Raw genomic sequence first — 25,827 nt, 5'->3', positions numbered from 1 at the left:
ATGTATAGTATTATTTTAGTATACATATGTGCCTCTTTGAATGTCAACACTTGGGAAGGTGTGCTAATTACAATGAAAGGGTTAAGTGAATAAAAAATTCTTTCAGGGGACCTCCTGGCAGAAGAGGATGTGCTTCAGTGGCTCATTCTGCAGAAGACTGAGGACACCATTGAGACAGTGAACAGGAACATGCTGGAGGTGATGCTAGAGGACACTCAGTACCTGGCTGTCTTCTTCTGTGAGTCTCATCATCAATTTCTCAGCATCTACTAATTTTTGTGTTGTTAGATGTGTTAGTTCCTGACATTGCCCTGTAATTTTTTTCCATCAGTGCTGCTGCCATAACTTAACTTTTCTTTAGTGTATTACTTGTGTTTATAGATCAATTATATTATATTTTTTTTACTTATCTTAGATTTTTCAGTTTTAGGTATGTTTAATCTCTCTCTCGCTCTTTTGGCAGACAAACCAAACTGCCGAGCATGTGAGACAGTGCTGGCAGAGCTGGAAAACATTGATGATGAGTGTGACCTTTATGGTATCCACATGGTGAAGATCCAGGATGCTCAGCTGGCCAAACGCTATGGCATCAAGACCCTTCCTGCTCTCATCTACTTCAGGAATGGCAACCCTCTCATCTTTGATGGTCAGTAGTGATGTCCAGTCTCTCTGTCATTCTTGGGTGTGGGTGGCTCTGTTAGATATGGCTGCTGAGCAAGTATAGTGATTTTCTCAGGTGTCGTATGTGCACACAGACAGAACAGATAAATATAAAAACAGAAACAAGAACACAAGATCATAGTTTAGGTCCTCTATACAACAACTAAGTAAAAATGATCACACACACAGTTTCCAGTGGGCTTCAGTGGCAGGGGACAGCCAAGGCCAGCCAACATCCATCTATGGTTTGGCAGTTTGTGGTTCAACTCTATAGCATCACACAGTACTTTGGGTGTTCTGTAGGGGATCAATCTCCAGCCACTCCCTTTATAGTTACCTTTGATTCAGTTTACCAATGTTTCGGAATATCAGGCATTATAGAGCAAACTTCAGAAACAATATACTTTATTTTTCAGCTCTCTACCTGCTAATGTACATTGTCTTAACATTCCAGTTGACATTATTCTTGATATAACTTACCAGAAATTTCTGATTTACAATTTCACCTTTGCAAAATATTCTTTCTTTAATTTTTCTTTGTTTTTCTTATCTTTTTGATACTGACACTATTTCCTCTTTGCTTTCTGACTCTAACTCTTCTTCATTTTCTTTTCTTTTGAAGACTGATACCATCTCCACATTTTCAGACACACATTGGTGTAACATGCCAACCATTCTCTACACACATGGTGAAGTCTAAAAATTAGCTTACTATGTTATTTGTTACAGACACACACTGAAGAGTCGTCTTGTTGCTTGGATGTTTGTTGAAGCTCTGCTAATAATAGTTTACATATTTCCAGTGCCTTGTGTTGTCTCATGCTGCTGTCCATTGTAAGATGACAAAGGCATATTAATTACTAAGGATGCAAAGCTTTTCTTGTTCCAGCAATGACAGCAAAATTGTTTGTTTTCAGCTTTAAGAATATGAAGTGATAGCCTCAGCCTTACCCCTAAATAGAGGTCAAGTTATATTATGCACTTAATGATTTCACTGATTTATTTTACATTATAATGGATGGAGGTAAATTTTAGAATTAATGAAAAAGAAAAATGTGAGGAGATCATTAAATGTAGATAGCTTGGAATGAATGTGAAGAGAAAGCGAGGAAGTAGTGCCACTTACTGGAGCTGAGACATGGATTATTGTAAGAACAAGGGAGAGTGGCAGAATAAATCTTTGTGGAACACGGATTGAGTAATTTGTATTGATGTGAAAATGAATGAGGAAGTAAAAAGGAAAATTTGTCATTTAAAGGAAGTTAGGTGATGGAGCAGAGCAGATGTTACAATATTTAACTATGTGGAGAGTATAGATGAGCAATTAGTGAAGATAACTAGATGTGATGTGAGGGGTTTATGGTCATGAATAGCATGAATGATAATGTTAAGAGAGCATCAGGTGAAAGAGAGATGTGAAAAGAGTAAAGAAAATTGGCTGTGTCTGACAGGGATGAATGGAGAGTAGTTTTGAATGCATGAATGGAGATACAGCTTGATGGGTCTTGATGGGTGGCTCTCCAGCACCTAGTCTGACCTGTGTATTGATAGAGACAATGATTTTTGTTATTTTTGTGGTAAAATAGTTTATAATACACAGTTCTCTTACTCGGTAGAGTACATTGATACAAACAATGGTTTTTAAATATTTTTGCTACACATAGTATGCATATGTAGAAAAAATTTAGCAAGTGTGTGCTGATGGGATTACATAACACTGTAGAATAGAGAAAGGGAGTATAGTAACAACTCATCATACATTTCTTGGCTGATTACCCTCAGGGCCCTCTAACACTGACCTCCATCCTCTCCAATTTGTTATCAAACCTAAGGCCTTGCTAAGCGATGCAAGATATCACATGTTTATCATCTAATATTTTTGCTTGAATTTATTGCTGTTCATGTCTATTGTATATGAAGCTTTTATATGTATTAATAGGTTTACAAAAAACTCCAAAATATACTTGACATTTTCTTCTAAACCCTTTTCTCTATTAAATGTTAACCACATAACTCATGCTTAGTGCTAAGAGGTAGGTTAGTGACTAGCATTGTGGCTCACTTTATTAACCTATGTTTAACCATATAATTTGTGTTTATGTAATGTTAACATTCAGAGATTAGTGACCAGTATTTTTATTGTATCTTGTCTTTTCATGTTTCCTGTTTTCTCCATGTGAAATAAGTATCTTTAGGAGAGCAACAGCTAACTTGAATATCACTGCATAAAGAAAAAGTGAGGCTGAAAAGAATGAATATTTTAATTGAGCAATCACAGAAAGAATCTTAAGAATTTTGATAGTGAGTGCTGTTTCATGTTGATATTCTTGTGGAGAAGAATATAAAGATCAGTTTTACTTCTTTGATACAGATATAAACTGGTGACTTTCATGATGAATTTTATGTACAGGGGATGTATCTACTAAATACTGTGGTGAAGAGCATGGTGCTCAGAGGGATGGCCAACACTGGCTAACTGAGGATTGAGTTCAGTGCAGGTTGTGTTTGCTGCATGATTTAGAAGCAAATGGATGTCAACATTGGCCCAGTGGCAGTTACAGTACCACATTCATATGTCCTCAAGTGGAAAATTTAAATCCCAGAGTTGGTGACACAGTGCTTATTAGTTTTGGGCTACACATTACACTTGATGAATTTGACTTGAAGTGATGCAAGATATCACTGAAGTCCATTAGTACCAGTACAGCATGTCTGTGTTTTGACTGGATATATTATCATAAATGAGAGTACAAAAGTGGAAAACATCCTTTTGCAGCCATATATGTTGTAGAACTGAAACATTTACGTCCTTCAAAGTTAGGAGGATGTAAAGAATAGGATTAAGAAGTGATGCACTGTGGCAGTGTCACCAAGCGATTTGCTTAAACCAAGATATTATTTTCTTATTTCTGATACAGTAATTTTGAATTATTTTAAAAAATTAAAAAACATTCTTTTCTGATTAAGTCGTGGGTTATTCATATTAATGTGAATTAGCATCATGAAAGTATCCTGTGGATGGCTTCTGATTACATGAAACTGCTAGTTTGCAAAATTGATGATTTACCCACATTTCATTCTGATTGCTAGTCTGCTACAATGAAAAAAAAAAACAAGAAAAACAAAACAAAACTGAAGATTGTTGTGACTCACAACACTGTGCTCCTTCAGATGATATCGCCGAGGTGGGCGGAGACGTCTTCCAGTGGTTTATTGATGATGATAACCTTAAGTTGGATGGTCACATTGAGGAAGTTAATATCAGAATGCTCAATGCGATTATTTCCACAAGTCACCATGTTGCCACATTTTTCATGAGTAAGAGCAGTATGGGTTGAGGCTCACACCACATGCCTCTGGAAATGGTGGTGTGGTGCTACATGAGAAGACCATCATGGAATTGGTGGCTGAGAGTGAAGCAGCTTGAGCGTCTGTTGTGACTGTTGTGACGGCTTGTACCCCTCAGCAAATACCTTGATATCCTCTGACTAAAAAGATTGTACCCCATTCCCACTCATCCTTTGTCAAATACGTAGTACCTATCTTTTAATTTTATTTTTGCTCTGTCTCCCTTTGTATGTGAAAGAGTTTTAGTTTATTGTGAAGGTTGTTCATGAGAAATCCATTACTTACCAGATACAATGACTCAAGCAGTTGTCACATGGATGTTTGTGTTGAGCTTCAGTGAGCTTGGTACATTAATGATTAGGATATTATTTTGTCTGCCAAATTGACATCAGTCATTGATATGCTGAGTCCCAGATAATTCTTTGTTTGACAAGCATGCCCGTGTGATAACTACTTTAGAGAAAATATTATCCACTTTACATCTGATGCCTGGTGTTGGGAGCCGACAGCCAGCTAGAACCTGTCATGGGATTTTGAGGGACTTACCTGTTCATTGCAGTGGCTGCTATATTCTTGAAATGCAAAATTCACACAATTGTGCACCTGTCCACATTTATTGAAGTCTCACAGTATTGGGCTTTATTTATGGTTCACAGGAAAATTCCTTGGAAAATCAGTTCAGCTGTACCAGTTTTGTCATCTGATTTTCCTAAAAAAATTTCCTCAGTATCCATAGATAGAGGTCAGTCTTGTGAGTGTCTTTGTTGAATGTGACCCATCACAAAATTGTGTAAGTACTGAACTTTGCAGAAGAATATGGTGTAACACATTCTCTTCTGCAAATAGTGATGCCTGTATCCCTTCCAAACTCCCCACAGGTGACCTCAGTGTGGAATCAAGTGTCTACGAATGGCTAGTTGATGATGACAATCGAGAGTTACAGGGGGCACTCGAGGAGGTCAATAAGCACATGTTGAGCAAATTAGTCGAGACCAATCCCTTTGTGGCTGCAGTGTTTATAAGTAAGGAAGTTAAAGTCATTAGATTGGTGGTCACAGTCTGGTTGAATTATCACTAGGGCAACTAGACTCCTCTGCGCTCTGAATTCCACTGTAGTTCGAAATAATAATAGAAAAAAAAATATTTCTAACTTTTGTCCACTGTTAAGTTCAAGGTGAAATTTACGGCATGCTGTGCGACATTGGATGAAATTGGTGTTGTGTGGCGCCCCTACCGTAATGCTTTTACCCTGGTTTATGTGTTGAGTTATCTCCTATTTCCTTTTGTTTTCAAAAGCATACCTTCCCAATGTCCTGTTAAAATTAAAGGAAATGTGCCACAGGTAAAAGAGTTTGTGGCACCCTTGGTAGGTTATTGGGACTCCCAATACCTAAAGAGTATCATTTGCACCCATTGTTGTTTTAAACTTGCCCCGTTTTTCTTTTGTTTCTCTTGCGTGAACCTTGAACCTCCCCAGCATGACATTCTAGGTCTGCTCCCGCTCCTGACAACAACCTCCCATTTTTCTCATTCAGGTGAAATAAAGGATGGGAAATTTCTCTTGGATTGGTTGAGTGATGATGAGAATCGTGAGTTAGTTGATGAAATTGAACACGTTAATCCTGCAATGCTGGACCAACTTGTTGCACAGTCAACCTATTTGGCCGCCTTATTTTGTGAGTACTTCCCCAAGATAAACACGAACCTTTTTTACGTAATTATGTGCTCGTTGTTGCCAGTCATCAGCCGCTTTAATAAGTCACTTCAGATGGCTTTCGCATTTTTCTCAGTTGTACAATTTCGTGCTTCCTGTCTTTTATGTACATAAAAAAGCAAACAGCTTTGACTCATCGTTGTAGAACTTGCGTGCATGTCTGTCCGTTGATTCGCATGACAGTAGTGTCAGACACTTTGTGTAAGACCACAATGAATCTTTCTATTTTGGCCAGTAAACTATGGGGATTCAACTTTTTTTGCCTTTATTTTGTTAATTTTACCTGCTAATACATATTTTGTTTTCCTTTTTTTTTTTTTTATTTCATTTTTATTTTCCACAGCCCATTTTACTCCACAGCTGAATTAGACATTATGTTTACTAGCCACTAAACATTATTATTTTGACCTTACCCTGTGCTAAAACCAGCAGAAAACCCCTGTTTTGTTCCACTTTACAACAGGCTGGTGAGGGAGTGTAAGTAATGTCAGAATATTTGTTTTGACTGGTAACTCATTTTGCCACATAGGAGATATGCAGAACGAGGGTAATGTGCTGGAGTGGCTGAAAGATGATGATAACCGTGATTTGGATGGAGAGATCGAGGCCGTAAATACTAGAATGCTAAAACGACTCTTGGACGAGTCTCCATTCATGGCCGTTTTCTTCTGTAAGTAACTTCGTCACATTCTGCACATGGCCTCTCACTGAGCTAAGTCCCTCCTGGTAGTGTGCTGAGACTTAGACTGGACTTGTGGCATGACCAGGCACCAACGGCATGGTGGTTTAGTCAGTCAGGTCGCCACAGGGAAGATAGTCCTTATATGCTACTTCCTGCTACTGTGCTTTCATTTCTGGGATGCTAGACTCACCCTTCTGTGTGTATGTATGGGGTGTATGTGTATGTGCATGTGTGATTGATTGTATGTATACATCTGCACAGGTTATGGAGCATTTAGTTTAGTTAACACAGGTTTCATGGACTTTCAGTTTATTTCATAGGCAGTCTTCATTGCATCCTCAGTACTCAGACATGCTTGATTGGATTTACTCAATACTTAATGATTACCTGCAGGAGTGAAAATTGCTGGTCATACAGTAACAATTTCTCCTTATGGGATTTGAGAATTAATTCCTGGTTCAGTCCCAAGTATGTGCAGATCTACAGCTGTACTATTGGGAAGTATGTTCACTTGGGAATATAGTTGGGATAAATCATGTATGAATCTAAAAACTTTTATATTGATTTGAATCAGTTAAACTGGAGTTCTTAAAAAGCCCATTATTTATTTAGACAGAGCTAGACCTTAACTAAAAACTAATACAGAAATGTGAGTTGGATTGCACACTGAAAATAAATACATAACTCTCAGAACCAAGATGTTCTAATGAGCAGAGACAAAGATATGCACTCAGCCAGTCATATCTTTGTTTTCTCACACCAGCCTGCCTGTACCATCAGTAGAGGATAGCATTGTGCCTTCTTGGTCCTAGCAACAATTGGTGATAGTTTACTGTACCACCCAGCACAAGAGTTGGTGTTGCTCAGCTGACAGAAGTGAAGCAACCGATGGTGGATTGCTTAGTAGAGGAATTGTTTCCGTTCTTTTAATTTTCTCTAGAAAAAATTTTGATCACCTGGATGTCTTCTGGTCCTGCTTATTTTCTTTTATTTTCCCTTTCCTTTTTTATTTAGATGCTGTGCACAATACCTTATCATTCCCTTTCTGTAGCACTGTAGACCCTGCATAAAAAATATTCCCAGGACTTCTTGCTTGTTGTACGTATGATGTGGTGATTTCTTCCACCAAGGGAGCAGGAAATTTCTTGGTCCCTTAATTAAAAATTCTTTGGAATATTGTGAATGAAATATACATGATATATATCTGTTGTTGTTAAGTGTTTGTGTGGCATGTGAGAGCATGACATTGTTGAGAGCATGGCATTGCATTTATGTTGATTCACTGGATAGCTCTTGTCTGTATATAGTTGTTTTTATTATTGCTCTTCTTTATGTTATATTATCATGTAGTTTTAGTATGTACACTTTTATCAGTCAGATATTAGATGTTGTAGTGTTTGGCAAGAGCTAGTTTTGCTTACAGTGTATCAATATAGATAATTAACGAATAGAATATTGTTTTAGCATGAAGGACTTGTCTGTGGTGGGCATTACCACTAACAATTTTCTTAAGGACATTGTTATCTAATTAAATTGCATGCTTTTTACTGTTTTATTTACTTTTTCACCTTCTTATAGAGAATAACAGATGGCATATTTTGTTTAGCTGTAGACTGCATTGCATGTTGTGGAACAGTAACTGTTTATGCTCATGACTCTGTCAAGTGTGTTCAGATTAATTTGATGACAAGCCATGACACCCTTCTGGTTCAGCCATTTGTATGCATATTGTAAGTATTTTTCCTCTTTACATTATTTTGCAATGTAGTCCATTTAAGGTCAATTAAGTTCATTTTCAATTACTGTGCATACTTCTGTGAATGTTATATAATTTTCACAAAACTTGGAGGCATTTATAGTATCTTAAGCATTTTGAGTTTGTATGGTTGGTAAATTATATGCAGGGAAAGAAAAGAGTCAAGAATTGTTTGGTACGAAGAAGGTCTGGCTTATCACTGAGATCAATATGAGCATCCTGGACTTGTTGTCATGCTGTTTGTTGGTGGTGTGTGTAATGCAGTGAGTGGAGAGGTTTGAGATTTTGTAATGCATAAATAGATAGTCATTGATGAAATTTTAATCATTTATAGATATTAATAAGCCATAATGGAAATCAGTACAGTTTCTTATTAATATAAAAAACTGAACCCTACTTATGGACAGCCATTTATCATACTTTACTGTAGAGAAAGTAATATGTATTTGCTTCACTTGATAATGATATTGCTCTTCACTTGACCCTCTTAAAAGTACAATAACCATAATTTACTGATAATACTTGCCATTTGCTGATTCCTACTTCATTCACTTTTATCATAAAGTGCAATAGAGAAAATATCTTTTCCTTCCTGTTCAGTCCTTCCTTCTTCTCATATTGTCATGAGAGCAGAGTATTGAGCAGAGTATTGATAATTTTGCTTCTTTCTTCCCTCTCCTCCAACCTTTCCTTCTCTTCTTCCTCCTCCTCCTCCACCTCCTCCTGGAAGACGAGGATGACTGCACTGAGTGTGAGCAAGTCCTCCATGAGCTGGAGAACATTGATGAGGAGGTGGACATGTACGGTGAGTCATTTTTTACACCTGTCAGTATTTGATTTTGAACTAATTTTCATTAGTTGCCTTGTTATTAGCATTGTAGTTGTTGTCATCATCATGGTTTCCACCCAAACCTCACTCTCCAAACCATGAATTCAAAGAAGGTTCAGATTTGAGGAGCAGAATTCATTAAGAGAATGAGGAACACCATACATTGAAAGTAAATCATATTGTCAGCCATTCACTATTAATATCATGGTATAAGAATCTTGTGGTATATAGATACTAGAATATATTCTACTGTTTTGGTTGAATACTATTATTCTGTCTGTTCACATATTTTAAAGAAAAGTTTTTTTTCATTTTGTATAATCCCTTCCATTTTTTAAATATGTGGAATTTTTTTTCAATTTTTTTTTTTATATTACTAGTCTGTCTGTAGTAATATCTTGTAAGTGTAGGCTCTCACTTTGAACTTATATGACCTTTTCTCTTCAGGAATTGACTTTGTCAAGATCAATGACCCTGATGCTGCCCATCGGTTCAATATCCTTCACACTCCTGCTCTTGTTTACTTTAGAAAGAAAGTACCACTTGTGTATGACGGTGAGTGTTGCCTCAGTGGCTGTCTTGCTCAGGATGCCAGGCCACTGGGACAGATTAGAGTTCCTTGTGGCTTTTATAGGAATGTCCCAGAACAAAGATTTTCTAGGAAGTAATTTTCTTGTAAGTAGATGCTCTATAGGTATAGACTGCAGTATTTTCACTCATTTTAAATTTTATAAAATTCCTGTGAAAAGCATTTTTCCAAAGCCTGGCAAATAAAAAAATTGTAGTGTTGATGTGTTTATGGAACATGTTTCCCTTTTGATTTTACTATTTACTGAGATGTGTTGGTTTGCAGGTGATCTCCTTGATGAGGAGAAGGTGTTCCAGTGGCTAACATCCCAGGATGTGTTTGAAATCAAGGATGAGATTGAGGAAGTTAATAGAAAAATGCTGGAGAAGTTGCTTGATGAGAATGACTTTGTGGCTGTTTATTTCTGTGAGTTCTTATTTGTGTTCATTTAAGAAACATGCCTGAAATAGTGCTTTAGTTTCTACTAACATATACGTATTTACTTGTATATATTGAATATTTTCTATATTCATAGATTTTTACCTTTTTAAATTTTGCTTCTCATTCCTTTGACCTGCCACCATTCTCCTTTGTGTCTCTTACATACTATTAACCTCTTGCCTCATTCCCCTCAGATGAAGATAATGCTAAATGTCAGGAGGTACTGAGTGAACTGGAAAAGATTGATGATGAGACAGACGACCTTGACATAACCTTTGTCAAGATCCGGGACACTCGCTATGCCAAGAAGTATGGCATCCAGAAGCTCCCTGCTCTCGTCTACTTCAGGAGGAGATTCCCCAGTATATACAGAGGTGAGTGGGAGAGACTGAGATGGCTGAGGCTTGTCTTAGTTATGACACAGATGAATATTTATGTGAGGATTTTCACCATGACAAGTACAGCATTTGTGAGTGTAAGATCATTCATACAATTTTTTTTTCTTCAACAGGAGACCTTATGGTAGAGGAGGAGGTTCTAGAATGGCTTCAGAAGAACAGGTTTAAGCATCCTGAACTGAACCTCTTTATGTATGCCACTGGGGCCATCACCCTCGCCTTCATCATGTACACACTGTTCCTAATCTTCTGTTTCAGGAGTCCTGGCCACCAGAAGGCAGCGTGATCACAGTGCCCAGCACTGCACCTCACACCAAGCCTTTAGGAAACATTTTGACATACGTATTACAATACACTTAGGTAAGCAACAGCAACATAATTGCACATGTTAAAGAGCAGCTTTTCATGGATCGTGTGTATAAAAACATTACCTGCAAGTAAAGTAATCTTACGATCAATAGCAAGGATAATAAACTGTGATGTTTTTTGTTTATAATACGTACATTTAATCCATTCATGAATTTCATGAACTGTGTGCTAAGGAAATATAATTATAGATGTACTGATTCATTAATGAGTGTATATGACAAAGAGTTTATTTTGTGAGTACTAGAATGAAAAATCATTTGGGATATATTATTCATGCTTTCATTTACAATATCTACATTGTGATAGCTTGCTGTAGTCTATGTTAAGTTACACATTAAGCTTGTTTAAATATCAATATACAAATAGCTGTTCACCTTTTCAAGGTCGTGAGTAAAAAAGTGACACGTTCCAGTCATCTTAGTTAAGTAGATAATTATGAGGTGTGTAACAGTTGTTCACAATTATTTGAAAAGATCTCCACACACACCACTCAAAGTACCCAGTGATCCAGTCAACAAGCAGCCGTCATGGAGCCATGTCCTCATATCCATTCCCAGGGTAGAGAAAATGGACCTTTGTGTGGAGGTACATTTATCAAAGTATCCTTCCTTGTCTTGGTCAGATGTTCTTTTCACAAAAGAAACTTGGAAATGTAGTGCTAGTGTTTTTCAAAATAGCTGTATCACTTAACATTGTAGGATTTCTTGACTTCATGTATACCAAGTGAAATAAGTTATCTAAAGCATATCAGGTAATAATGGCTCAAGCCATAAAAAACATCATGGCTTTATAAATTTAAGGACCATGAGGCTGTGATGTAGTTGCATTACTGGCCAGCTGAACCAGCTGGTGTGTAATTGGGGAAAAATTCAGAATTATCCCATAATAATTTATGATGAGTAGAGACCAGCTCTTAAAAAATACTATTTTCCATTCTTATTTAATCAAACAAATGCCATATGATGATAACACAAAGTAACATTTTGCTGATGAGAAATTATAGACAATGCTAACTTCTTTACTGATGTTATTGGAAGTTTTATATTGTGTGTAAATGTTGAGTCTCCATTTGTATTATGTCTGTATACTGTGTTTGTTATGTTTTCTGTTATGGTGTTCTGATAATGGTCTTCTATTCTTTAGAAGAAATGGAGAATTAGTATGTTTATTTTTATGTAAAATGGATGAATTAGTGACACTTTCCATTTCTGACAGAAAATGGAAAATTAGATGTGCAGTCTGGCTGTAAGTAAAGCTCTACATGACTTCTCAACTCTGTAGTTGCAAGTTGTATGGAAAATTATGTATGCAATTAGATGTTTCTGTTGCTGCTCACCAATATTATGAGGTTCATTTCAGGAAAGTGCATCTGTTTCCTCAAAGCTGTTGGTCATGTTCCCCTTCACCCTGTGTTCAACCCTCCTGTCTGTCCCGTGACTCCTCTGTCCTGTGCCTGCCCCACCCACCTGTGTGTCCTGTCCTGCTGCCTGCCCTGCTTTGCCTGTCACCTGGATATATTGACACAGAGCCAGACTCACCAAGGTAATATTATGAAAACTTTATGTAAATTATGCATTCATGTATAATAAAGAAATGTTTATACATTTTTCTGTGCCTTTCCTGTCTTAAAAGACTGGTTTATGTGGTTATATTTATTATCTAAATATGTATAAAACTACCTATGTTAATTGCTTTGATGCATTTGGTACAGTACATTATTAGTGCAATACACATAATTGCTCCTCTGTGGTTGGGGGCATGGCCCAGCCACACACTCCATAGCTAGCTTAGAAGAATACTCTCTATACATTCTCTATATAAAGAAGTGATGATAAAATAAAAATAAATAATAAATAATAATAACATAAGACAAGCTGCATCTCACCTGTGCTACCCTCTTTTGAGGAAGGTGTCAGCCTTTTGTGTGGATAGGGTGTGTGTAGACAAATGGGTTGCTCAGTGCTATAATAATTGCTCATGGACATTATTTTCAATATGTATTGTTTTTATCTACAGTGTATAAGGTAGGGCATGCAAGGTTGACAGACGAAGTGCATATTCACATACAGTAAGCAACACCTGACTACATTCATATGCTTGATTACAAAGCTGCTTATTTGATTATAAGCAAGCAATGATTACAGTGAGCAAATATAAGCATGAAATTAATATTTACATGATGGTCTGGCTTGACTAGCTATGTAATGGTCAAGTTGCCAGTGTTACTTGCTTCTGAGACACACTTGTGTTTTTCATGGTGTTGGTATTCATGATAACTATGACTGACATTTTTTTAGAGGTTTAGATATTAAATTTTCATGATCATGTCTTTTCTACAAACAGATGCTAATGCTGAAGTGAAAAACATGTAGTATTCTACTGTATGAGTACTTACACAAAAGATACGCAATATAGTGTTTGTACACTTAGGAAGAGGAAACTAGGTCACTTAGCTAGTCAGACTAGGCCAATTGAGTCATTTAGCCAGTGTTGCTGCCATAGAACTGGATCAGCACCACCAGGTAAGTCACCACTGTGTTCACAACCTGCCAGGAAGAAAGACATCACCACAGTTAATAATGAATTAGCCTTCTTTTGTTGTGTCTTAAAGATTAGATAAGGCATCATTGTACAGAAGTTTCCACAGTGTTCCACAACGTGTCCCATGGGTCACTGGGGTGTTGGGCTGGAATGCCTGATTACCATGGCTTTCCTATGTTGTGCTCTTCATGAAATTAGTAGCACACACAATTGATGTAGTCAATGAACTTCATACCCAATGTGTATAAGATAACCATAATTGCTGTATTTTCTGGAGAACTAAGCCAGATTGTTTAACACTACAACAAGGGATGTTGGATGTTGGGTCTGTGTGCGCCTTTCAGGCCAGCAGCTCAGACAATGGCATTGCATAGTGACAGAGCTTGGGATGTCACCCATTGGTACTGCTTACTATGAGGCTTCAAAATCTCAGTGATATGATTCAGAATTACAATATGCACTGTGAATAGTTATTTGTGGACTTACTGTGGTGGCCATTCCCTTGTTGAGGATGAAAAACCCTCGTCCCTCAATTTGGGCATCCATGCGGGTGATGTGGTCAATAAGGGTTGCCATCTGTCCAGGAGAAAAACACTGATGTATTCTGAAGTATATCTCCAAGGACTCCTTAGCCTCAAGGCTACTTTTCTTAGTGCAGGCAACCTTTTTTAGTGGTTGAGAAGATCAGATGTTTGACATTACATGAGGACTGAATCAAGACAGAAAATTCTTATGTACAAAAAATGAAAACAAAGTTAGGGATGAGCACAAGCTTGCCTGGTCTTTGGCTTCCTGGTCCTTCATTGTTCCCTTGAGCATCAGGAGAGGCTCGATCAGTGAGTCTTTCTGAAATTACATTCAATAAATCAGTAACCCTGCTAGGATTGAGAACACCTCAAACCTACTTATTTTCAGAATCCAAACCTTTCATGTTCACATTTCAGATTATGTTAAATGTTTGTATGGAAGGAGACTCGTGTGTAGGTGGCAGAGAGGGAGAGAGCGAGAGAGAGAAAAAAAAGTATTGAGTTTCACTTGAGAGCCACCCAGGAACTGTCTTTTGTCCTCAGGTTTGGCCTTTCTGGGTCCTTGAGGTCACCAACAGCTCAAGTGGCACTAAGGAATTGTGTTGTGGCCCTCAATGAGGTGCAGCTGAGGGCGTGTGTGGGGGCTACTGACGGTGATAGCTGTGTTGCTGTCACGTGCTAGCTGTGATGCTTTGATGAGTCAAGTAATAAGGCTGTTCTACTACTTGATGTTGATTCTAGCTGTACTGAATAGCATTTCCTAATGTCCATGTTTGATAAAAAGGTGTGGGAAACTGGTTCCGTGCAGTATTGTCTGATGCACTAAGGGACTGTTTGGAGTGCAGTAAGCAGAGGGTGTCTGATATGTTTTCGCAATACACAACAGTAGCGTGATCTTCCTGATTTATTTATAGTAGTACTTCCCAAAATTATAAACAAGAAAATTTCTTGGAGAGAGAGAGAGAGAGAGAGAGAGAGAGAGAGAGAGAGAGAGAGAGAGAGAGAGAGAGGGACGATTTCTTGATCTAATGTAACAAGGTGCCGCTTCACCATACTCAAGAACACGTATATGGGATCTGAGGCAATAGAATGATCACAAAACTCATGCGAGAGCGAAACAAATTTAGAAAAAAAAAAAAAACACTAATTTTGTACAGAAAAGCAGACTCCGCGTATTGTTACTATAATATGCAACAAATTACTGAATACGAGTTACCTCAGTTTGGATCTGCTCGCTGTAAATAGCGCCGCAGAAGATGGGGGCGATGGCCTGCACGGAGAGGAGGCCAAAGCTGAGGGGGAAGTACCAGTCCGTGTAGTCGAGGGTGGAGACAAGCGTCCAGTAGAGGAAGCAGATGAGCGAGATAATGTGGTGGGGGACCATCACCAACATGAACGGGCCGATGATGGTCTTGAATGCACGAATGATACGCCGCAGCTCCAGCACGGCCTCCTGCAGCAGACTTATGTCCCCCGCCGCGATGCACTTCTGGATGTTGGAGGTGCAGGTTAGCCCGAACTTGGCGCACTCCAGAATACACTCGAGTTCCTGTCTGATGTGACAGAGGCACAGCACGAACACTTTGGAGGCCATGACCACCCACAACACGGGCATGGAGAGCGTGAAGCTGTAGATGACGTACACGTACACCAGGGACAGCATGCGCCCTACACCGTCATTGTTGATCAGGTTGAAGCGAAGCTCGTTGAGAATGTTCACCACGAAGAAGAGGACACAGATAACGAATCCGACGTACAGAGGCACAGTCAGCTTGTAAGAGTGCACACCCGTTGTTAGTGTCGGGAATTTTCTCTCGTACACCATCCAGCCATTGAGGAACATGGCCCACTCCTTGTGGAAGATGAGGGAGAGCACGTGCATGGCGATGGCCGACACGCTCATCACGGCCACGATCAGGATCATCACGTACAAGGTGAGGCTGTTGTCGCCCCCGATGGAGGCCATGAGGCAGTCATAGAAGCAGGGGATGTTGAAGCCCACGCCGCACAGGATCCACACAGTGAGGAAGGGCGACAGCTTCCAGGTGCGGTCCGGGAAGCTGTAGGTGACGGGCAGGCAGCCCCACACCATGCTCCAGCGCTCGATGTGCACGAAGGGCGTCGGAAATGTCCTGACGCCGAACCTGTCCAGGCCGATGGGGATCACTGGAAGGTCGGATATGGTGGGGCTGTTGGAGTACATGCCGAATCCGGGGCCTGACAGCATGGCGTGAGCCTCGCGCGGGCCGGGGAGTGCTGCTCTGATCACGCACCTGGAGTGTTGGACGATGGTGCTGGTCACATGTTACTCCCTGTAGCGGGCCGAGCATGCCAGTGCCTCAGGGGTGAAGTGTGTCAGGTGAGGGAGAGCAAAGCCCCTGACAAGAAGCGTCTTGCCAGGTATTGATGTCCATTGCAGCCGCCCGCCCACCACTCTTGCTGTCTCCCGCGGCACTGACCTCACTTGGCTCTCCCTGTCCCTCCCTCTCTCATTGTCACTCCACCCATTTCCTCGCTCACTCCGCCTCTCTCCACCCTCCCTCTCGGTCTCCAGCCTATACCAGGATGTCCCTCTCGAGAAACCAAAAGACAATGCGGGTATAGAGCGACGAGAACCTTCCTCCTTCCTTCCCTCTCCCTTACAAGGTCAACCATTCTCCAGCCCCGCCTCCTCACCCTTGAAGGTGACGCTTACTTACTTCACGCATGTGTTTCTTCAGAGTTAATGAATTGTTGCATTAGTGACTGGTACTGTGGGTTAAAAGCACGTATATAACTGAATAGGGAAAAAAAAGGGAAAGAAAGAAAAATAAATAGACGTTTGTATTCCAATAATAAATAATTGTATCATTAGGATGATATTTTATATTGTATACCAGTTGGGACAGTTGTATTTATCAGTTATTGGTAAGAGTTTGCCTGCAACGATTGTATGATCCACTTTGCAAGTAGCATTTTATTTTCCGCTGTACAGGAGCCGGGCGGTCAGCCGGAGGGATGCTTGGTAGTGAGAGGTCCAGCAGCAACGCCTGGGAGGTGTTTGGGGGCGATCTGGGATTTGTGCATCATTATTTGTAAGCCTGGGGTGCTGGTGGACTACTAGGGTTCAAGGATGGCAACGGTGGGACCACAGAGGTGAGTTGACTTGTTTATAGTGTATTGGGTAATTTGTTATTACGTATTATGTGGTGTAAGTAGTGCAAGCTTACGGTTACCAGTATTGCTTTTGGTTTACTTTACAATTACATATACATGTATGATTCTCCCTCTCTTGGTGTTGTGTTTATCAGCTATAATACTGTGATGATGAATGTGTTGTTATTATCAGTGTTAATGGTAGTACGTATAGATAGTTTGTGCCAGGGCAGGTAGCATGTGTTTTATACTTTGCCCTCATTCTCATTTCAAGTCTTGTTTAACCATGGTTAATGTTACATATTTCTTGGATATATGATAACCAGAATCTTTGGCTAAGAAGCTTGGAACGGCATGATTTAATTTCAAAATACACTAAAGGTTTTGGTTGTTAAGATTCCTCTACTATGGGTCTCAAGCTGTTAGCTTAGTATATTGTGTCAGGGACTGCGTCAGACCTCCCTTTATTTTTCTGTCACCATTGTTTATGAACAGAAGTGAATAATTAAGGTAAATCGAGGAGATGGTGGCCTCCTCTGAGAGGTCTGCTTCACCGTGAAGTTACCTTCTGCTAACCGTTGGGAGGCGATGCCGCCGCGGCACTGATATCATTGGCTCTTAATCTAAATGGCTAGTTTTATCCTGTATTATCAGTATACCAAAATGATTTACTGCTTGTAAATGAATGTGGAAAAATAGAGGTTTAACCTATTTGCAGGAAAACTCGACATGGGAAAGCCTGCGCAGCAGCGCCTCGGCGTCGTCACTGTCAGCGGGTGAGGTGGGAGAGGCACAACTCACTCGAGTGTTTGGGTAATTTCGTCCTCCTGCAGAACTCCTCAACGGATCCAGCATACTGGTGACGTCACCATAAGACTTTTAGGTGAGTGTGGTGAGGCTTTGTTGTGTGGTGGTTTGGTGGACGTGACGTGGTACCCATGCTGTCACATCTTCACCTGGCTTGTAGTGGTACCCTGCTCTGGCCGAACCCTCATGGTTAAGGCACCATGTGAGGGTCAGGACTGCCCTAGCATGATGACATATGGGGCTGGAAAAAATAACAGTGCAGGTTCGGAAATGATCAGACTAGCTGTAGTGGCCTAGGAAACTTCTAGTCGAGACTCGAGCTTCCTTGATGAACCCTCGGGGCAGCGTCAGACTTGGGGAGGGAGAGGCTGGAGGCGTCATATGATAGAATACCATTTTCTTCTGATGGCAGCTTTGTGGTCAGTTAGTCCTTGTGTTTTCATTCTCTCTCTCTCTCTCTCTCTCTCTCTCTCTCTCTCTCTCTCTCTCTCTCTCTCTCTCTCTCTCTCTCTCTCTCTCTCTCTCTCAATACTTGGGATTGTGTAAAGCGGCTAGGTTTGTGTGAGAGAGAGAGAGAGAGAGAGAGAGAGAGAGAGAGAGAGAGAGAGAGAGAGAGAGAGAGAGAGAGAGAGAGAGAGAGAGAGAGAGAGATAGCCAGCCTCATGCAGGAGATTGACAATTCTTGCTTATTTTGAATGTTTGATTATATTATCATCTATAATACAAGAAACATATTACGAAGGCAACATTTTGCACAACTTATGCATTGATGCACTTGTCACGACACGACAGTAGATGATGAAGCGACTGTGCGAAGACAATTATACTAGTACTATAGAACGAGCGAAGATCTTAACATAAATTTGTGCATGTTGGGACATTTGTTGTTGTTGACATTTGTACATACATAGCTCCGTTGTAGGAACAGTATTACATGTACTTTATACGTTTACGAACACCAGAGAAGAATAAGAGGAAAAATATTAATACGTTGCCACCGCGGGCGTGAGCTGTGGCTGGGTTCCGTTGGTCGGCTGTCAGGTGCGAAGAGGATGAAGGGAAAGCAATGTCAGGATATTTCAACAACTGCATTGAGAAGTTGATCACCTCATCATTTGTTCCACAGTCAAGAAGTAAATTAAGGTAGCGAGTTGTGTTAATAGCGACAAACATGGGCAACCTAGGTTCACATGTACGCCTCGTGCAAGTAACGTGACTGTTGTTGGGTAACCCGTCACTGGTGGATCAATCACGAATGCATACCATCACTGGTGGATCAATCACGAATGCATACAGGCAGTTCGTAAAGCATGATTGTATACCTTGCGTAATAATCACAATTTGTAATAATTAGTGTTTATGTAGAGTGAATTAGCTGAACAGACTGTTGGCGTGAGGCGGTGGCGTCGCCAGCTGCAAACATTCCTGGTTATTTCAAGGCCAGACCTTTGTATGATCATATTGGAGGAAGATGTTCACATTCAAACAATACACCGAAAACTCTTCTCCTTATAAACTCATCCTTAGGCTCTTGGAGGAAAGAGTGGATATGAAAAATGCCTTCGGATTTATGTATGTACTGAAAGGAAGGCGTGTGTGTGTGTGTGTGTGTGGAGGGTAGAAGTGGTCAGCAGTGATTTCTTAGCGAGTATTTATCGCTTCCTGCCGCCTCCGTAGAACTGGATTAGCACCACCAGATACGTGACCACCGTGTTCACCACCTATGGGAGGAAGACACATTTTAGAACCCTATTCTGAAACACTTGTACTCCGCACCTTCAGTACATTCAAAAGGCTGTACTTGAAGTTACACGTATTTTTTTTATTTTTTATTTTTTTTTAAGGTTCTAGTGATACGTTATTAACATGAAAAATCTTGAAAACCCGGCTAATCATGTATGTGGCCTTTGAAAATAGTGGTGAGAGAAGGAAAGGATTTAAGAAGGGAGGAAGGAAGAAAATGGCAGGAAGGAAGGAAGGATAGCTGACTCTGCTTCTTATTTCTCCATTTTTATATCGAGTTTTCTTGTATTCTACCTAAAATCTTGTGAAGTTAAGGAGTTTTGGTTCTCACCGAGGTTGCCATGCTCTTGTTTAAGGTGAAGAAGCCGCGCCCCTCCACCTGTGCGTCCAGTCTGTCCAGGTGGTCAATTAAGGTGGCCATCTGCGGAGGGAGGAGTGATGTAGCTTGGCTTTGATCGTTATAATGGTGGAAGGAATAATTCATGAGTTTACAGGGAATAGACTCACTCTCTCTCTCTCTCTCTCTCTCTCTCTCTCTCTCTCTCTCTCTCTCTCTCTCTCTCTCTCTCTCTCTCTCTCTCTCTCACCTTGTGCTTGGCCGTCTCGTCCGCCATGGTGCTCTTCAGGATGATCAGGGGCTCAATCAGGGACTCCTTCTGCGAGGGAAGAGCTTTTAGTCAGCTAGTCCAGTCAGCGCCCCTTGCCACTCGTCTCCACCCGTTTTCTGTCATGATCTCGCTCGCTCACTCTACTTTCCCATTCTCTCCATTATGTCTATCCACCTCAGTTCCACTCAACCATTACTTCCACCTATTATTTACTTCTGTTATTTTTTGCTTCCTTTTTTTGTAATTATTTTAAGTGTTGTGATTATTTTACGTCATACATTTTCATTTAGGTATTATCATTATTATTTTTTTTTTTTCATGTTAAGTGGAATCCGTGAAATGGTGTTTGTGATTATTTATTTTTCATATATTTATTCTATATTTATTTATATTTATTTACTGTGAAGCCAGGTCGTGTGTGTTTGTGTGTGTTTGGTGAGATTGAAAGTGTAATTACTATTACTTGTATGGATGGTGTATATTCGTGTAGGAAGAATGTATTTACTTGTGTGATAGTGTTTACACGTGCAAGGGGGAAGGGGTGTTAACCTGCGTGTGGACGTCCTCACTGTAGATAGCGGCGCAGAAGATGGGGATGATGGCCTGGGCGGAGAGGAGGCTGAAGCTGAGGGGAGAGTACCAGTCAGAGTAGTCAAGGGTGGAGACGAGAGTCCAGTAGAGGAAGCAGATGAGGGAGATGATGTGGTGGGGCACGATGATCAGCATGAAGGGTCCCATGATGACCTTGAAGCTCTCGATAAGGCGCGCCAGGTCCAGCACGGCCTCCTGCATGCGGTTCATGTCTCCCGTGGCGATGCACTTCTGGATGGGCGAGTTGGTGCAGCGGACGCCGTACTTAACGCACTCTACAATGGATTCCAGCTCGTGCCTGATGTGGCAGAGACACACCACGAATACCTTGGAGGCCATGACCACCCACAGCACAGGCATGGAGAGCGTGAAGCTATAGATGACGTACACGTACACCAGGGACAGCATGCGCCACACGCCGTCGTTGTTGATCAGGTTGAAGCGAAGCTCGTTCAGAATGTTTACCCACAAAGAACAGGACGTAGAGGAAGAAGCCGATGAAGGAGCGGGTACGAGACACGCAGGGAACGCACGCCCACCGTCAGTGTGGGGAACTTGCCCTTTCGAACCGTCATTCCAGTTGTTAAGAAAGTCTATCCACTGGCCGTAATAGACGAGGCCCCAGCACGTGCATGGACAACGGCCGGACACGCTCATCACGCACACGATCATCACCATCACGTACAGCATGAGGCCGTCTGAGCCCAGCGAGGCCTTGATTGCAGTCGTAGAAGGTCGGCAGGTTGACACCGATCACATGCACACCCACCCAGAAGGTGAGGAAGGGGCTGAGGCACCACGAGTGGGCCTGACTTGTTGTACGCGATGGGCAGGCAGCCCCACAGCTTGCTCCACCGTACCACGTGGATGAACGGCGTGGGGGACACATGGGGCAAGTAGTCGTCCATGGGGGGTGGTAAGTGGTGAGGGGCCGGGATGCAGTCCATCCTGTCATGGCCCAGAGGCGACATCCTGCCCTCGCAGTGCAGCACCATCGTCACCAGGGGTAGTGTGCTGCCTGGCTGCACACTCCACTACTCGCGCCGCGCCTCCAAGGGCTGTTACATTGCTGCATCTGATGCCGCCACTCCTCAGCCGTCCCGCTGCTGAGCACTGGTTAGATGTACGCTTGCTAGGCGAGACTCACGGCTCCGTGTGAGCGACGTGGCGTGGTGAGTGGCGGGGCCAGGCGGTGGGGCGAGGCAGCCACGTACTGACCAACGGGAACGAGAAAGGCGACTGAGGGTCGCAACCTTTCTTACCTTCGGTCGTCTCGATGGGTGGGGCCCACTCCACCAAGAGGGCCACTTATTGAGGCGTCAGGCCTTTGTTGGCGCTGCTGCTGGACCCTCACGCGCGAAAGACTACCATTTGGTGGCGTCGGACCCTTCACCCCTTCACCCCTTGGGCCACTTTACCCCGTCTTCACACCAATGCCCTCTCGACACCACACACCCTCCTCCCCCCAGCTATACTCCCTCTCCACCTAAACCGCAAAGAGTTTGTGAGTCTCGGTGGTAGAGGCTCAGGAGCCACGGCTGTAGCAACTTTGCGCACGCGAAAGACGCACAGGTGCACGGGGCACGGGCGTATGTTGTTGCTCAGGTTGCGTGATTTCGCTCCCTACCCCACTTCTTTTTTAAATCTGTTTTGTGAACGTCTTTGTCCACAAGATCTCTTCTCGATGGTGCTTGTTACCCGCCACCTCTCCTCCATGGCCTCCACAAAACTCTCTCTCTCTCTCTCTCTCTCTCTCTCTCTCTCTCTCTCTCTCTCTCTCTCTCTCTCTCTCTCTCTCTCTCTCTCTCTCTGTATGTGTGTGTGTGTGTGTGTGTGTGCGCTTACAATATAGATCCTAAAAATATTGTCATTTTATCTGACATGATAGTAATGGCTACAGTTCTTCCACAACTACACCCATGCACCGTCTTGTCCTTCCTTACCCTGACAGTTAACTTGCTCACCATTCCTGTCACGCTCTCTTGGCATTCATCGTACATTGATTGGCTGGATCATCTCGCTTATTCTCTTCCGATCATAACTGAACCGTGATACTGAGAGAGAGAGAGAGAGAGAGAGAGAGAGAGAGAGAGAGAGAGAGAGAGAGAGAGAGAGAGAGAGAGAGAGAGAGAGAGAGAGAGAGAGAGAGAGAGAGAGATCGTGTAGTGGTTGAGTCCATTGTCACTGGAGGAGAATGGAGTGACACTGGAAATCGAGAAGGTCATGGTGCCGCGGGAATGAAGTCATATGGCGCCGGTTACAGTATTAGCCTCGGAGACAAGCAAATTATAACATACCTGGCGCATAAGAGTCTTGTATTGATAGTGACATAGATAGCAGGGACAAGCAAAGACATAACCATTAGGAAAATCATCTTGTATAAGGACGCAAAGGTATCTACTGTATCTATTATAGTTACTGTATACGTGAATGCATTAACTACATAAGGATAATGGCTCATTCTTGCTAATTACGTGCTCTCTGCGTATACATGAATACCAACAGCTCTCGTAACGCAGTAGAAGAATATGATGCATTCGGTCATTATTCTGGATGGTGGAGAAGTAAAGGTCTTGTGTTGTTTAGGTAGATGAATGTTACACGCGAGATCGGGGCGCCGTGGCATTCTGGAGGGTTTTCTTTTGCGTAATACTGACGAGATTCTGGAACGCTCTGCCTGAATCTGTGTTTTTCCTTTCCTACGACTTGATCTTGTTTTAGAAAAGAGTTTGAAGGCAGTTCCTATAATTGGTTCTTTTGACTTTTTTTTCTTACCTTTTACTTATTTTTTTTTATTTCACTTTTTTTTTTTTTGAGTTTCTGAACCTTTTTTCCAGCTTCGATTTTGTCCTTCTTCCATTTCCACTGTGCATGATAAATAGATAAAGGAAAAAAAAAGAAGGAAAAACAGTGACATGAATTAGATAGATGGCTTATGACGGGTTGTAAGAATATTGTATGTACGCCATTATGTAACGGACTGAAGAAATACGTGTAATTATCGTACATTCAAGGAGGATTACTCATGAATTAGTTTGATGTCACGGTGGCAGTTGACGCTCAAGGGGGTGAAGGCACTGAGGCTCCTGACGACGGAATAGTCTGTTATCTTCAAGGTGCTTCTGGTTCCTTTGTCTTCACCCAAGATCTGCTTATGTCACTTTTGTCGCTGATCAGTCAAATGTCCATCCAATAAGTGGTGTGCAGTCTCTCTCTCTCTCTCTCTCTCTCTCTCTCTCTCTCTCTCTCTCTCTCTCTCTCTCTCTCTCTCTCTCTCTCTGCAGACAAAAATATCGATTCAAAGAGAGAGAGAGAGAGAGAGAGAGAGAGAGAGAGAGAGAGAGAGAGAGAGAGAGAGAGAGAGAGAGAGAGAGAGAGAGAGAGAGAGAGAATTTTCTGATAAACGTGTATTGATCAGATGTTAAAATATTTACAGATATTTCTAGTGTTAGTATGTTTACCTGTAAGACCCAGGTGTTAATGAGGTGCTCGTTGTCATTTAACTGAATTAATTAGTACGTGATGACCTGTGATGGCCTCATTCACCAACTTCCACCCATCACTATCACCACCATCCATCACCACCTCGTTTACGGACATCAGTGTGGGTAAATGGTGTCTGGTCTTCGCTGTCTGGAATCGCCGTGAGGGGAGGAGGGGGAGGAGGGGAGGAGGGCCACTTCTGACGGTGTTGGGGGGTCACAATGCCCTCCTCGAGAACCACGCCTTGCCCTTTGTCCTCTTGCCTTCCCTCTCCTGGCTCTCTCCCTTCTGCCATCCTCCCTCTCCTCGCTGTCTCCCTCATCCACCTGCCTGCTTCGATTATCAATAAGATTATGTGGTGTTGTTTCGTGCGTGTGTGTGTGTGTGTGTGTGTGTGTGTGTGTGTGTGTGTGTGTGTGTGTGTGTTCATGCGTGTGTTGATTTGGGAATTTGGTAAGTACACGTGACATGTCTTTTAAGAGTGTGCAAGTTGGGGTTCGTTCACTTGCTGGTTTTAGCTTTGAATGTTGCCGCTGTTGTTGGTGAATTATGAACTAAACTTCTCATTGGAACCTCAGACGTGAAGGAATGCTCACTAAAACATGCTTGCCTAGATCATTTCCCTACCAATAACTTCCGCCAGTTTTTATTTTATTGTGGGATTTATTGTGCTTGTAATTGTGTACTCTGTGCTGGGTATATTGGAGGTTAGAGGCCTGGGATTTAAAAAAGGTAGGGGTGGCCGACTGCAGTGGCTACGTAGCGGAAAAATGCTACATGGGGATAAGAGTGCTAAAGAACTGTAGAGCACGTGAACATGTAAACTCTCACCTTCTCTACTTCCTTCGTCCTCTTCCACTTTCATTGCCTTACTTCGCATTCTCGGCCTTTTTCGTACATAAAAAGTGCGTGAATAAATTACAATCGATACGAAAGTTTGTTTATTGGATAACAGTGTGTGTGTCATCATCCTTCATATGCTGCATCTCTCGGGGACAGGCTGTGCTTTGCAATGGCTGGAAATAGAGCAACATAAGAGCAGGGAAGTGGGAAGATTAGCAAATTTGATCTGAAATGAACCAGTACACATTGTTCGATCATATTTAAGTGAGCATTTAGGTTATGGAAAAAGCAGCTACACTTTTAGAGAGGTGGATCTAGATTGAAAATAAACTATAGCAATGAGTATTATATAGTAGTCCAAAGAGAAGTGTGCTGGATTTGCTATGTTACCCTTTAAAAGACGCGTTTTCTGTACATGACTTGTATACTAAGAGAACGGTGAATCTCGTGTCAGAATGGAGCAGTGACTTGTATAGATTTTTTGTTATAACGTCTGTAGTTTCTCCTTCCTATTTTTTTTTCTTTCTTTGTTTAATCCATCTTCGTCTACCTGCGACTTCTCCCCCGCCCACTCTCTCTCTCTCTCTCTCTCTCTCTCTCTCTCTCTCTCTCTCTCTCTCTCTCTCTCTCTCTCTCTCTCTCTCTCTCTCTCTCTCTCTCTCTCTCTCTCTCTCTCTCTCTCTCTCTCTCTCTCTCTCTCTCTCTCTCATAAAGACACTCGGAATGCAGATGAAGAATTCCATTGCATCATAAATTTAGGTCAGTCCCCCCATGTCTCGTTTTC

The 25,827-nt window shown here is 41.7% G+C and overlaps 3 protein-coding genes across 18 annotated transcripts in view; 1 reads left to right on the top strand and 2 right to left on the bottom strand.

The window, feature by feature from the left end:
* The window catches only part of LOC135109832 (uncharacterized), a 56,933-nt gene extending 44,566 nt beyond the window's left edge, over positions 1-12,367 (top strand). For 8 of the 16 annotated variants that reach the window (XM_064021555.1, XM_064021559.1, XM_064021560.1 and 5 more), the window contains 8 exons: positions 107-238; positions 464-646; positions 3,832-3,978; positions 8,891-8,965; positions 9,437-9,544; positions 9,843-9,983; positions 10,193-10,372; positions 10,510-12,367. In XM_064021555.1, coding sequence (XP_063877625.1) covers positions 107-238; positions 464-646; positions 3,832-3,978; positions 8,891-8,965; positions 9,437-9,544; positions 9,843-9,983; positions 10,193-10,372; positions 10,510-10,682 — 1,139 coding nt within the window. In that variant the 3' untranslated portion in view covers positions 10,683-12,367. Of the gene's footprint in view, positions 1-106; positions 239-463; positions 647-3,831; positions 3,979-4,886; positions 5,031-5,543; positions 5,685-6,251; positions 6,393-8,890; positions 8,966-9,436; positions 9,545-9,842; positions 9,984-10,192; positions 10,373-10,509 lie in introns of all 16 variants that reach the window. The other 8 variants (XM_064021558.1, XM_064021563.1, XM_064021567.1 and 5 more) reach the window with 3 other exon arrangements.
* Positions 11,153-16,525, bottom strand: LOC135109837 (uncharacterized). Its single transcript, XM_064021586.1, has 4 exons — positions 15,050-16,525; positions 14,084-14,152; positions 13,793-13,882; positions 11,153-13,311 (listed from the first exon to the last, which is right to left on the bottom strand). The coding sequence occupies exons 1-4, from the start codon at positions 16,058-16,060 to the stop codon at positions 13,246-13,248; spliced, it is 1,236 nt and encodes a 411-aa protein (XP_063877656.1). The 5' UTR covers positions 16,061-16,525; the 3' UTR covers positions 11,153-13,245.
* A 1,935-nt stretch (positions 16,526-18,460) lies between these two features.
* On the bottom strand, positions 18,461-21,960 carry LOC135110073 (uncharacterized). The gene is made up of 4 exons (XM_064022039.1): positions 20,676-21,960; positions 20,106-20,174; positions 19,850-19,939; positions 18,461-19,496 (listed from the first exon to the last, which is right to left on the bottom strand). The coding sequence occupies exons 1-4, from the start codon at positions 21,405-21,407 to the stop codon at positions 19,428-19,430; spliced, it is 960 nt and encodes a 319-aa protein (XP_063878109.1). The 5' UTR covers positions 21,408-21,960; the 3' UTR covers positions 18,461-19,427.
* Between the last annotated feature and the right edge of the window lie 3,867 nt (positions 21,961-25,827).

The sequence above is a fragment of the Scylla paramamosain genome, chromosome 19 (genome assembly GCF_035594125.1).
Source record: "Scylla paramamosain isolate STU-SP2022 chromosome 19, ASM3559412v1, whole genome shotgun sequence".
Taxonomy (NCBI): Eukaryota; Metazoa; Arthropoda; class Malacostraca; order Decapoda; family Portunidae; genus Scylla; species Scylla paramamosain.
Note: the sequence above shows the minus strand (reverse complement) of the source record. Positions and strands in the feature narration are given on the sequence as shown.